The sequence below is a fragment of the Catharus ustulatus genome, chromosome 18 (genome assembly GCF_009819885.2).
Source record: "Catharus ustulatus isolate bCatUst1 chromosome 18, bCatUst1.pri.v2, whole genome shotgun sequence".
NCBI lineage: Eukaryota > Metazoa > Chordata > Aves > Passeriformes > Turdidae > Catharus > Catharus ustulatus.
In genome coordinates, this window is record NC_046238.1 from 10,416,929 (window position 1) to 10,430,890 (window position 13,962).

A 13,962-nucleotide genomic window follows, 5' to 3' on the forward strand; every position below is an offset into this window, starting at 1 on the left:
CTGCCCATGAAATCTATAAAAAGAACAGAATACATGATTGTTCAATTTGTCTTTCCAGCAGGCTGATTTAAAATAGGAGAATTTGAAAAAAATAAAGGTACCACAGGCAAGAACAGCTTTACCTTGTTTGACTGGGCTGTTCCAAAGTTGTCATCCTCTGAGGCAGTTTCTGTGGTCATTTTTCCAGTCACTCCTGAGATATGGAATAGAAGATCTCCAAGTAGCTGAACTGAGCTAAACCTGGCAACAGGAGCAAGTCAATTGTTAGGAACAGGGCGCTCAGGCAGTACCTGTCCAATTCTGACAGGACATCAGCTACAGAGCAGAGCCAAATGTGAAGCACAGCTGGGTCTGCACTGAAATGCTGCATGGGCTGATGTGTAACATCAGTCTGCCAACATGGCTGAAAGCAGCATGATGAAGAGAAAGGGATGGAGTGAATTCCAAAATGGAAGGGCTGAGAGAATTTTCAAATCAAAGCAATGAATCTCAGAATAGCCTTGACTCTAAAAAAGGAACAAGACATTGCCTGCATCTGTCTAACCCAAACAACATTCACCTGGGGTAGGAGTACTTAGCAGCACTCAGCTCACACAAATAATTGAGTGCAGCTAATTTCTGAGCAACTGCTATTGGCTGTGAGTGCTCCACTGTTCATTTTCATCCACAGGAGAACAATAACTTGCTCAGCATTTGGAGAAATGAAAAACAGTACACAAGAGCTAAATATTGCCACATCAACTGCCTTGGAAGTGCATTTCAGAGTCACTGCTAGAATTAATAATCCAGCATGAATGCTCTGCAGGTAGTAGGAAACCTGATCCAGCCTGGCAGGGCTTTGCAGACTCAAGTGCTGTAAGGCATCATACTCAAATCAACAAGCAAAAAGAGACAATTGTTTTTGCTTCACAGGAGGTATCTGCATTTTTTTGAGGAGCAACACAGAGCCTAAATCACACCAGTTTTTCAAGCATGGAAGGGAAACATTTGTGGCTGAGCTGGTTCTGCCTTACCTTATCCTCCACAGGTCATCAAAGAGCCCATCCTCGAGCTGTGGCAGGAGCAGAGCGATGGCAGTCTCGGCGTACATGCTGATGATTCGCTGCCCCGCGCGCAGTGCCGTGTCCCGCACAAACTCGTTCTCGTCTGCCAGGGCCTGCACACAGCCACAAAAGGGGCTCTGAAAACTCAACCTTCCAGCACAATACACACAAGCAACAGGAGGAAAACAAACCAGTGTTTTCTCCCTCCACCATAAAAAGCGAATGAATTACAGAGCTGTGAATGCACAAAGATTACTTCAAAAAATGACTAGTGACAACAAGTAAAAGACAGCAAGCCAATAACTTAGAAGAAATCATTTATAATTTAAATTCCCTTTCTTTTTTTCTAGTAGTCCAGCCAAGCTGGACAAGTCTCTGCACATCCCACAATTACTGAAAATTATATTTAAAATATTCTGGAGGCTTCTTTTTATTCTGTGATAAATAAAATTCTTCAGTTTTGCTACATACCTTAAGGATACAAGGAATGATGGGACCAACATAGGGAGTGAACTTGTCTCCAAAGGTAATGGGCAAGTAGTTGAACATCATGATATAACCATCTCGTACATGTGGAGCAATATCCACTTTGCTGGCAGTGGCTACAATCTCTGGCATAAGTTTCTCCAGCTTTTCTACTCCCAAACCAGCCATAACTTCAGCCAGACCTGGAGGGAAAAAGCAGGGAAAGGAGCTGATACACACAAGAAACAAGCAGCTAATCTGATTTATATGAGAAAACCTGAGCTCAGTGCTCACACACAGCTGTCCCCACCTTGAGCAGCACCAGAGCGATCCACGGAGCTCTGCTCATATGTCAGTGTCTCCATCAGCCATGGCAACAAATCCTCAAAGCAGGACTCTCCCATACCCTTCACCATGGCCCCCAGGGCCTTTGCAGACACTGTGCGCACCTAACAGCCAAGAGAAACAGAGATCTGCAAAATGTCCAGTCAAAGGTGCTACAGATGTGCCAGACTGGTTAGGACAATGTTTAACCCAATGCACTGAAGGACAAACTGTGTTTGTGCAAAAAGACTTACTTCAGGTACAGGATCCAACAGAGAGGCCTTCAGTCCAGGGGTCACACTGGGTAGGTATGGAGCCAGATCCTAAAACAAAGAGCCAAAAAGTCAGAACCAGATTCAAAATGAGAGAAAATATAGTCACCTTCATATAAAGGACATTCACCCCTTATAATCAGCAAACATCCTCAACATCCTGAGAGTTTAATTAGCTGCTCTGACAACACTGCAGACAGGCATAGTGAATTATTCTGCAAGTCCAAGAAACAGCAGTTCTGTGCAGATCACTCAAAACCTTTTTAATGCTCACTCACAACCCAACAGTTTGTGTGTTAGGAAAATCCAACACTCTTAACATTTACACAAGGTTTAAATGTAGAGATTAACAGCACAAAAATTAAACACAGATCTTTAGCCTACAGTCAGGTGCTACAAATACTTTTCAAACAAACCCTGGATCCATTTGTTAGCAGCTGATCTGTGTTTCACTTGTTTGTTTATTAAGGCATTTCTTATACGGTAAAAATTACAAGACCTTTTTGCAGGGATAAACTGGTAATAACCAGATGACAAAGGCCAACAGAATTAAGGACCTGAGAACTGTCACTATCCTTATAGTCATCTGCTCATTTACACACATGAAGCTGTATGGATGGTAGTATTTTCTACCTTAACAGCAAAATCTCCAAGCCAAATAAATCCCTTCTAGTGCTTGTCACTGTAATCAATCAGAATACAGTTAGAGGGAATTTTTAGCACTGTACCTTCTGGTCAGTCAGGGAGTACATGTTCCCAATGATCTGGGCAGCCATTTTCCTGGTGTCTGTGGAACGATCCTGGAAAGCTCTCTGAACAATTGGCATGATCAGTGCTAAGGATGGAGCATCAATGAAATGGACAAACTTGGTATCCAGCAGAGTCTGCAAACACTTCTGAGTCTTCCTGGAGGGGTCAGTGAGAGCATCCAACAGAACTGGAGCAATTGCTGAATATTTTGAGAAAGGCAAGAAAAGACTTTATTTGTACATGAACCAAAAATGTGTCAGGATGAGCTGGTGTGTTGTCATGGGATGTTTCAGGTCCTTCTAAAGCAACAAGCAGCACAAGGACAGGGGAAACTCTATTAAGATCAGCTGAAAAAATGGACAGGAACATTTAAAAAGCCTGGAAGCAGATAGCTGCTGTTAAGCTTTCATGTTATACTTCTGTAGGATTTGTTTCATTTCTAGACAAATTTGCATTTAATCCTAAATACTGTGAACCTAAACCTTGTTTTTATAAACCACAGTCACATCAGGACATTAGAGATACACAGACAGGTCTTACCCAGGATCTCTGGATTCCTGATGACAGACCCAATCTGCCTGAGAGCCTGCTGCCCTGCATTCTGCACCTTCACATGGGAATCTGTCAGCACTTCAGTGAGTTTGGGCACGATGTTGGGTAAACAGGAAGAGAGTTGTTTGGGAGCACAGTATGCCATAGCCCCCAGCAGTTCCACAGACCCTGTGAACAAAGTTCACCAAGAAAAAAAAAAAGACAATAGAAAAGACAAAACACAGTATTAAGAACTGACATGAGATGAAGATCACATTTGCTTCAAACTCAAATCTACCAGTTGGAGAGAAAAGAAAGGCTGAAATGCATTGAGTCACCCTATGCCACCTAAAGATACCAAAAAATACTTTTCTTTTGTACTAGGGAAAAGGAATGTGTTAAGAAAGTTCTGAAGTACGACTATAGAAACAGGATACAAACTGCCCCTTGATTATCCCAGGGGAAAAAAGGTTACTCAAATGTGCCAGGGAACTCAGCTGTAAAAAGCTGGAGAAGTTTCACAGTCCCTTATAACAGGGATGAAGGTTGACAAGGGGGATGATAGCAAAGGGAACTGTGGGTCACTCTCAATTGTGTCAGGCACATATTGGTCCATACCAGCTTTAGTTCTCCAAGATTCCTCTTCCAGTGCTGCAAGAAGCGATGGCAAAACCAGCTTCACTCCATGAGTACTCAGATTGCTCATTACAGCTTTGGCACAGTCATCTGCAGCCTCCAAGGAGAAGAGAACACTTACAAACTGTGACACAACTCTGTTTTCCTTCCTCTGAGACTCTCTGGGAACAAAGCCTTCATGTAAATAGTGTCTCAGTAAAAAATGATGCAGCTGGCTAAGTAGTTCCCAATTAATGGTCAATGAAATCAGATGCTTTCAGTTACTAAGAAGATCAAAATGTTATTAGTAGTATCTCAAGGGATAGGTCACCTTCTCTATTTGCCCCATTACAAACAGGATTCATATCCACTCCATCTGGATTTTATAACAGTCTGTGATAGCAGAAATGTAAGGCACCTTACCTCTCGCACATACTGGTTCCCATCTCCAAAACAAAGCAGCAGGTGAGGCAGCACATGAACCACATAGGGCTCAAACAGTTTCCCAAGCATGCTGCACAGCATCTCAAAGGCAAACAGAGCCCCTAAAAACCCAAAAAGGACTGTCAGAGGAAAATACAACTTCATTTAAGGAGGATGGGAAGATACAATTTGCCAAACATTGTTCCAAAAGCACTCAAATCTCACAGCTGAAGGCTGTTGCTTTCTTGCCCTTATGGCTTGTGCTGTAGTAGGGATTTGTAGCCCCAGAAAAGGAGCTCTCCCCCAGCAACACCTGCCTTTGGAAACAGGAGAGGGGGGCACATCCATATGGTCTAGCACTAGAAATCCTTCTTCCACCACAATGTGAATTGAGAAATTTTGAGACACTATACACAACCAACAGCCTCACAAGAGATACTTCCCATTTCTTTCTTTCTTGACATACTTTAGTAAAATAAATGTAGCTAAACCAAACACAGGGGTGCAGGAACTTCATCTGACCACAATGGCATTGGGTACAAGAGAAATGCTGAGTCTCTGGAGGGGAGAGCTCCTGTTCCTTACCCTCCCGCCGGCGGAAGTTCTTCTTGTCCTGGATAGCATCGGTCAGCGTGGTCATCATCTCCTGCTGCTTGAGAGAGAGGATGCCCAGGCCTTTCACCAGCCCTGCCAGCCCATAGGCTGCACCTTTGCGCTCAGCGTACTTATCAGACTCCAACAGCAGCTGCATCAGCTTCTGGATCATTCCTCCTGCATCCTCCTTAATTGCAGGCACCAGAGGTGGTAAACAGCTTGCCACTGACTCTTGAACCTGTAAAACAATCCACCAGCCACCAGATCACAAAACAATCATTACTAACATAAATTCCCCCTAGAATGCACCCCAAGTGAAACCTTTCTGTCACCATTTTTCATCTCTCTGCCTTCCCTAACAGTATGCTAGTGTTAACCTGCCTCTGTGTGGAACCTGACAGCTCCTCCCAAAGGCACCTACCTGCTGAGATGGGGTGGACAAGGCTGCTATCAGTTTGCCAACAATTGGTTTCACTTTAGGGTCACTCTTGTCCAGATGTTTTGCCAGTGACCCCATCAGAATGACCACGCTTTGCCTGACAGCATCATAACTGGCATCATTAGGAGCATTTTTCAGGAATTCTTCAAACACTGGCAAGAGAGAGTTAACATTGTCCTGAAAAACAAAACCACAGAACTTGCCACTAGAGTCCACTCAGAATGAGATTTGCTATGCTCAGTGGACTTGTTTGTTCTTCTCTGAGCCAACAACTGAACAATCACACTGTATTTACAGTTCATTTCATGTGTCACATCACATAAAACTTGTGCCATCCCAACAGGCAACAAATATTTCCTGCTAGAGAGAAATTAGCTCTTCAAAATTAGAATCCCCAAGCCTGCCAGCATGATGTTCTACCAGAAGCAATGCAAGCTCCCAGGCCTGAACATCAGTGCCCACTCCTCTGCTCACCCCATTTGCCAAGGGAGAGCAGAAACATCAAACAAACTTCACAATGTTTTTCTAAGAAACACAATGAAATAATGAATAATATGAAAATACCCCAATTGTCTTGGGGTATACTAAAGAATACAGGCATCTGTCCAGAGGTGACTGGCACATATGAGGAAATCAGAAGCTGAGCAATTCACACCCTGCACACCTTCCCCATCTGACACTGTGGGGAAGAGCTGGCAGGGAGAAGGATGGTCCTCAGTTGCTCCATGTTTTAATTTTAATTAAGCCAACAATCAGCACGATTTCATGTTTTGCTTTGCATGAAGCCTGAAAAGGAATTCTCATTTTCACAGGATTAAAAGATTTATGATCTGATTTTACTTTTATTACTCTAGTTTTATACCATTTTAACTCCAGCTGATTCAGGGATATTCCATTTTACAGCAATGACAGGGATGAACCACAGTTAGTCAACATTAGACACTAAGAGAACAACTCTGAACACAAAAATTCCTAAATGAAAGTTTCCAGCTGTTACAAGTAACAGCAACCTCTAAGAAATTTGTAAAAATTAAAAAAAACATGTGGGTTCCAGCACAGTACCTACATATCCATTACATCTTTTTTCCACTGACAGAGACAGAAACATTCACTTACTTTGCCATGAGTGTTGAGTGTTGAAAGAGCTGCATCCAACATGCATTTCCTGACCTCAGGGCTGCGATCATTCAGAGCATCTGGCACAAAAAACTGAAAGAGGGGCTTCACCTGAGAACTGTCCAGATGCTCTGAGAGCTTGTTAAGGGCCAGTGCTATGCCACACCTGTGAAGAAGGTGATGAACCTATGAGCTTACTTGACTTCTCACAGAATTGAGAGCTCACAATCACATTTGCTATCAGCAGCAATTACAGAAACTGAGAGCCAGAACCATTATGGAAACAAAATGCCTCTGTGCACTTCATTACATAACTCCATGCTTCAGTCTCCCACAAGGATAACAATCCCTCAGCCATATAATAGCTTTTATCTCAATTAAGCTTTAGGGATACTTGAGCCAACTTAAGACATCAGGATCACTTCAACTACTGCTGAAATGCAGCAGCTTTACAGCAAGGTACATCAGCATTAAAGGATAGATTAGCTCAAGACAAGCAGCAAACAAGATGATCTCCAATTAAACCTGTACAGAACATACAAGTAAACAGAAAGTAATTATCCAAACTGGAATTTGGCCAGTTCATTAAGGCTTGCACTGCTGCTCTTGAAACAATCAATGGCCCATATAGAGGTGGGAACACAGTAAACTAAGACAAAAATCAGACAGTCTAAGAGGGAAAGACTGTTTTTATCAGGACATAGAGATGTCAGCATCCAATTTTTTGATGGAATACTGGCTGTCCCCAGTTTGCTTGAGAGGCACGAATATTCTTTACCAGAAGGACACATGAAAACAGCAAGTCAATACAATTCATGTAATTTGTTCTTTTAGATAAAAGTCAAAAGAATTTAATTTGGATGCACAGAAGTGATGAGATCAATCTGAATATGACTGTACCTTGCTTCCCACTGGTCAGGCGGTGATTCAGATATCACTCGTCCCAAAGCATCCAAAACTGGAGGTGGCCTCTGGAAGGAGAAAATATTTCATTAAAATGCCTTTTCCAAGGATAGGCATGCAAAGAATTTGTCAACCATACCTGCAATGCAGGTAGCAGAAGAGCAAGGTGAAAAAACAAGCAGAAAGCAAGTTTGGGGTCAAAATTACTTCAACACTGCCTTACCACAGCCTTTCTGTATCATCTAAGGCACCCCTCCCACCTGTCCAATGGTGCATTAGGGGCTGATAACATGAGGTTCAAGACATTGAAGTCTGTGCTAAGCTCAAAGAAGACAACAGTAGATTCAATGCACATCTTCAGGACAGCCAAAAAGAAAAGTAACTGAAAAGTAACTCAAAGAAAATAAAGCAGCAGCTTATGCCTGTCAAGTCCTTAGGGCAAGAGTACTTACATAGAGCTTCTCCTGGTAGATCTCTGTGAGCTTGCTCATGACCTCTGCTGCTTGCTTTCGGTACTGAGCTACAGCTCTGGAAAGAGCCTCAGCCCCTGCCTGTCGCACTGCCTCTTCGTGGTAGATGACATCTTTGATCAGCAGGGAACACAGGTCAGGCTGCAGCTCCAGACCCATGGACTCCCACAGCCTGCAGCACACACACAGAGGGGATGGGTCACCCTTCAGCAAAGAAGCCACATGTACCACTGGAGTGACTACAGCTGCCCTCCAGCAAAGCCCCTGAGTGCAGCTCCATGCTGTGGGCAGAGAAGAGGGCCCCCTAAAACCCAATCAACAAAGAAGAACCCTCACCTCTCTGCCAGCTTCTGAATTTCATCTTCAACATCAAATTTTACTACCCAGAGGCGACGCAACAGGTTCAGTCCATTCTTCTCATCACTGTCTGGGGTTGGTAGAACCATTTGGAGCTCCATCAGTCCCTGAATTAGTTAACAAGAAAATCAGTGCAAGGATCTCATTTTTAGCAACAGATGCTTTAAAACACTTAAAACTTTTGGCAAGTCAAGCTCTTAGTGGTTGGAAGTGTCAAAATTCATGTTTGCTTGTGCCTTACACTGCCCACGGTGATCAAGAACTTCCTATTGTTAGTAGGTGGGACTCAAGAACAGTGAGTTCAATTCTACAGGAAGGTTGCAGAGAGGCTCTGGTGACTACAGTCTGTTCTGCTTCTAAGTACAAACAAGTACAGACCAGACAGCTCAGGTGGGCTAAATTAGAATTTGTTTCATGGCAAAGAACACCAAGCACCCTTGACGTTTTTCTTTCTATGTTCTCAGAAGTGACTAAGCCTGAAGCTTTCCAATAACAAGGCCTAGCACAGACAGGAATTTTTTCACAGCTTCTGTCTTTAAGCCTAAGCTCTATCCAATTGTAAACAGAAGGTGTTAAGTAGTCCTCTTTTAAGGAAACAAAGGTGTGGATAAACCAGAGTACTCCTTTCTGCAGATAAATCCAGCACAAAGAGTATGACTTGGAGCATTATTGTTCAGACTGCCTCTGACACACTGCCTAAAGCCTGGCTCTCAAAGATTCACCTCTCAAAAGCTTAAGGAATTTGATGATTTGGTGTGACCCTGAATGATTCCCACCTACCCTGAGAGCTGCATCTCTCACGTTCATGCAGGGAGACTGCAGGGCCTGCAGGAGCACGTCGGTCTCCTCCTGCTCGGCGTAGGCACAGCCGTCCTCACCGCTGCTGCTCGCGCACAGCGCCGTCAGCGCCTCCGAGGCCAGCACCTACAGCAGCACCAGCAATGTCACACATCCTCTACACCTGAACTGCTGACAAAGCAGCAATGAGTGCTCTCACAGCAGAGGAAATCTCCAAAGAACAGTGACAAAGCTGAGATGTGACAAGTTCAACTCTTTGCTTTTTATTATTGACCTTTCTGCCACCTCATCTCTTACAACACTCAGAGGAGAGACTACTGAGCTTATCCAGCAGAGCAAGGCCTTAGAGAAAGAAAAGATGTCACCTCTGGAAGACTAGAGAATATATTTGGTGCAGTAAAACCCAGAGAAAAAGAAGATGCAGACCTGAATACCATAAACACAGAAGAAAATTGGGAATGCATCAATCACTAGAATCAGAGACTTAAACCAGCTGGAACATTTCCCTCATTTAGATGCTGATGAAACTTTGGGAGAATCCTGACTGTGGTTATGAAGCTGAGCACTCACCTGCAAGCGTGGAGAGCCCGTTCCTATCACCCGGGTCAGCAGAACCAGCATGTCCCTGCGGGGCAGCAACTCTGGGCCATTCTGAAAGGTCGAGAGGGAAAGGAAAAAGACTTTTATCTTGTGATTTCTAAGTGCCTTGCCTATGTATGATACTCCTTAAGAAATCCCAGTCAAAACCTAAGGCTCAACAGGTACCAAAACCCATGACAGAAAACAATCCTATACAGTTAACTCTAACTTGGAGAATTCATCTGCTTTGTCCAGTTTACACATCAGCTGTTTTATCCCACGGCTCATCTGAAGGTCATCTGACCCCACAGCTCTCACCTCATCCACCAACAAAGACTGGCCATTTCCTGATGATCTCAGCTGAGCATGGACTGTAAGAATCTGCAGAATCTTGACCAGGAACTCTTCCTTGTCTTCACTGTTATGGGGTGTCTCAATCATAACCGTCTTCAGGAGAGGAAAGACTAAGGAAAATGCTGGAGCTGATAATGGGGCAGCACCTGTGAAAAGGAAAAAACATCCTGTGAATAGAGCTGATCCTCCCATGTCTTGGTTGATAATACTGGTATAAAATGTACACCTGAGTAGCTCATAGTAGATATGGCCAAGCTTCAGCCTCACACACAAAAATGCTGAGTAAACCTAAGTATTTGACACTTAACAGCAGCAACAGTGTGCTGAGTGACTTTTGGCATTTCAGTGTTTGGTTAAGGGTAGGACTTGATGATTGTAAGGGTCTTTTTTCCAACCAAAATGATTCTGTGATTCTACCTGGCTTAAATTAAAGTCACATTGGATTCCAAATTACAATGCCTCAAGAGCATAGAAATACATACTGTAAATGGAATTGATACCATTTCATGAATTATACAGTCACTTATAAAGTTCATTTGTCCCAAAGCAGAGCACTGTTTGTCAGCTGCATTTCCTCTAAACATTTCCTACCAACCTAGCTAACCAGCTGTCATTCCAGCCTTCAGCTGGATCCTTGAGAATTAAGTCCTTCTAATTCTGGTGCAAGCTTCAACTCCCTTCCCCTCCCTGAAAAATTAAAGCTTTTGGATTCCCATTGTTAAAAGATTTTGCTCCTTCTTTTCTACAGGGCCTTGGCTACAGCATATAACAAATGTTCCTTCCAGTCCTTCATTAGTCCAGTTATTATTCAAGTATCAGGTGTCTATGGAAAACAAAAATTGCTTTCTATATCCTATTCATGCTGACAGAGAATGCCCAAGTTTCAATTTCTAAATGCAGATGAAGAGCATTGCAGATACAATACTGCAGTATTAGTCAGCTCATGTAGGGCAAAAATACTGCAAAAGTGGTTCAAGGGAGAAATATTAAACCCCAAACACATTCTGAGCTCGTATTTAACATCAACAGCTTCAGTAAAACCCTCTCTATTTCTCATGTGGGATTTTTCTCTCTGTTTGCTCAGTATCTGTTTGCTTTTTCACTTTTATTTTCTTTTTTAATTATTGGCTGGATATTTTTAGCCTTAAACTACTGTCCCTCTATACACAGCAGGAGGAAGAAAGCTTTACTGGAGAAGAAAAATGTTCTATTTAGTAGCTGATATTGACCACCACAAGAAAGATTATAGGATGTATCTTGGCATTTCAGCAGTGAATGATAAATTCTATCATCCACATTACAAGGAAGTATGGTGTCTCTTAGGTCTCACAGTAACCTAAGAAATTAATCTCTGCTAAACCATATCACACAAGTACATTCCAAAGAACTTTGAAAATGAGGAAAAATCCTTTGGGAATATAGTATGATTTGTCCAACAAAGTTCTGTGGAAACTACTGCCCTTCTCTTGCAAAAGTGGAAAAAAAAATTAGATATTAATTTAATTAAGCAATACAGGAGATCTTGAAGGACTGAAAATAGTTCCACTATTTTCTGGAAATAAGCCAGAAAAATGATTCAAATATTAATGAACGTGCACCCACTAGGGCAAAAATTGCACAATGGAAATTGTTATCACTGAGAAAATGGAAAATTATCACTGAAATGTTCAGCCCTGAAGTGGTGATCAACATGGTCAGTGGCCACTGGTCAGCTGTGACAGTGACATGTGCCACAGTCACACCCCTCAACAGCAAGAGAACTGAACTGTGGGGCTAAGGGACCAAACAGAATCCCGTATTTCCCTTAAAGATACACACCATCTACCAGAGCAGCTTTTGATTGGGTTATTTGATGAACAGCTCAATCCTGGGTGAAGTGAACCTCTATCCCTGGAGTACACCCTGAGACAGCCAAGGACCCACACCAACCCTCTTCTGTACTGTTATCTTCAGCAGAGTGGCACAGTGCACTCCACTGTGAAGAAGATTCTGGAAGCAACCTAAATTAAAACTAACTCCTTGAAATAATTTTTAAAAAGAACACCAAGAACAAAGGTTTACTTTAACTCAAATCATTACCTTGCACTGTGAAAATATTGCTTGCCTTCATGTTACAGAGTGGAGAGAACTACTCTTTCTACAGTCATGCCAGTATAAAATATTCATGAACTGCAGCACTACACAGCAAACAAGCCGAGGCCATGGGCATTTCACTGCTGTGATCACAGATAACAAGCAATTATTTTGTCTCTCCACTTAGTCTCACTGAATCCCTTATGCTAAGTGGTGTTGAAAGGCAGGAGCCGTCCTTGGCAAAAATGAGCCTTAATTTGACTGCTATTATTTCTGTATGAACCATTTTAAGAAAAAATACTGTTATTTAATTTCTACACTTACCCATAGTTGCAACATCACTTCTACTACTACCAGCAGAAAAAAACCCTTAAGGTATTTCCTATCTATGAACAGCTATCCAATTAAAAAAGAGAAAGTGAAGTTTTGTTTGCAAAATATAACACAAACTCTGAAAACTGAAACAGTTCATATTCTTGGAGGTGGGGGCAGTGTCAGCAGGATTCACCACATCTACCACACATCCTACCTGGCTCTCCCTTGCTGGTTCTGCTGGGAATGGTGTGGGCATGCAGCAAACTGACCACTCTGTTGAGAGCAACAGGCAGCTCTTCCTGACACCAGCATTCATCTAATTCACACTCGGGTTTCATCAGGCGCAAGGTCACGTGGCTTACCAGAGTACCTGGAATGGAAGAATAAAGAGTCCATGAGAGGGCTAAACCAAAAGATTTCTTGAGAGAAAAAGCCCCAGGAACACAGACCCAAGAACTGTAACAAAGCTCTGGGCAAGAGCCCAGACTCCAAAGAGGCTCAGAGCAGGAAGCCCAGCCCAGGGCTGTCAGGGAACAGATTTCTTCACACTGTGTGTGAGTTACACTCACACCCTCCAAACTCTGCACAGGGAAGATGGTCCCACAGTGACCATCTCCTCAGAGCTGGTCACTGACCAGACAAGTCCTTGTCTTTGGTCCCAGTCCTACTCAGCAGTAGGACCCCTGGGAAATCACAGTCATCTCCCTAAGCACTGTTCCAGGTGGTTTTTCCTCTTGGCTTTCTGTGGTACATGGTCAAGATCCGTGGTCTGTAAGAGCAAGAATTTTCACCACCATCAAAATGACACACCCTGCCCTTAAACAGCAACTGCAAATACTCACCAAAGGTTTTCAGTCGAGCAGGCATGACACAGGAAGCTAAGGAAAGGAAAGGCTTCTTAATCCTTGGAGCAGCCAAAGGTGATCGAAAAAGCGGCAAGAAGGAACTGATGAGACCAGGGATGTACTGAGTGAGACCAGGAGGCTTTTTCTTTATAACAGTGTCCAGGAGTCCTAGAGCTGTTTCCAGCTCATTATCAAGCTGTAAGAGAAACAATTCAAGAGCTTACCATAACAAAAGCTCCACCAGGGGAAAAGATTGGGTTGTTAAATCTCATTTCTAATAACAGAAACAAACAGGTGATTGCTACACCATTTTCTCTCTATCAAAGTGATTGAAGTCATGGTGGTTTCAGAGCTGAAACAACCAAAACTCACCTCCTTCAGCCGTTTCCTTATCTGAGCCTCCCTTTCCAGCTGTGCATGCATCAGCTCCTTCTGCTTGCTCGTCAGCTGCACCTCATCTTTTATTCCCTTCTTCTTCTTTATCTCCTGCAATAGAGAGCCACGGTCATCATTATCTGGGAGCTACAAACACCATCCACTCAATTAGTCAGAGAAGCTGGTTGGAAGTGGGTTTTTTTTCAATTTATTTTTAAAACACTAACTTGAATAAAGACACAAAATGGAAATCAGCAGGTTAACAACACTCAGGTGTCCCTTCAGCACCATAAGTTTCTCCACGTTGCTAACAAATTATTT

The 13,962-nt window shown here is 42.9% G+C and overlaps 1 protein-coding gene across 1 annotated transcript in view; it reads right to left on the reverse strand.

Moving 5' to 3' along the window:
- GCN1 (GCN1 activator of EIF2AK4) overlaps window positions 1-13,962 on the reverse strand; it is a 38,214-nt gene that overhangs the window by 11,493 nt on the left and 12,759 nt on the right. The window contains exons 23-43 of the mRNA XM_033075729.2: window positions 13,639-13,752; window positions 13,264-13,462; window positions 12,636-12,791; window positions 9,998-10,179; window positions 9,671-9,751; window positions 9,083-9,226; window positions 8,282-8,409; window positions 7,928-8,117; window positions 7,473-7,543; window positions 6,573-6,738; window positions 5,439-5,633; window positions 5,009-5,255; window positions 4,424-4,545; window positions 4,004-4,118; window positions 3,395-3,574; window positions 2,833-3,053; window positions 2,087-2,155; window positions 1,819-1,957; window positions 1,515-1,711; window positions 1,014-1,156; window positions 123-240 (exon numbers count right to left, since the gene is read on the reverse strand). Of these exons, the coding sequence (XP_032931620.1) occupies window positions 123-240; window positions 1,014-1,156; window positions 1,515-1,711; window positions 1,819-1,957; window positions 2,087-2,155; window positions 2,833-3,053; window positions 3,395-3,574; window positions 4,004-4,118; window positions 4,424-4,545; window positions 5,009-5,255; window positions 5,439-5,633; window positions 6,573-6,738; window positions 7,473-7,543; window positions 7,928-8,117; window positions 8,282-8,409; window positions 9,083-9,226; window positions 9,671-9,751; window positions 9,998-10,179; window positions 12,636-12,791; window positions 13,264-13,462; window positions 13,639-13,752 (3,177 nt within the window). The remainder of the gene's footprint in view (window positions 1-122; window positions 241-1,013; window positions 1,157-1,514; window positions 1,712-1,818; window positions 1,958-2,086; window positions 2,156-2,832; window positions 3,054-3,394; window positions 3,575-4,003; window positions 4,119-4,423; window positions 4,546-5,008; window positions 5,256-5,438; window positions 5,634-6,572; window positions 6,739-7,472; window positions 7,544-7,927; window positions 8,118-8,281; window positions 8,410-9,082; window positions 9,227-9,670; window positions 9,752-9,997; window positions 10,180-12,635; window positions 12,792-13,263; window positions 13,463-13,638; window positions 13,753-13,962) is intronic.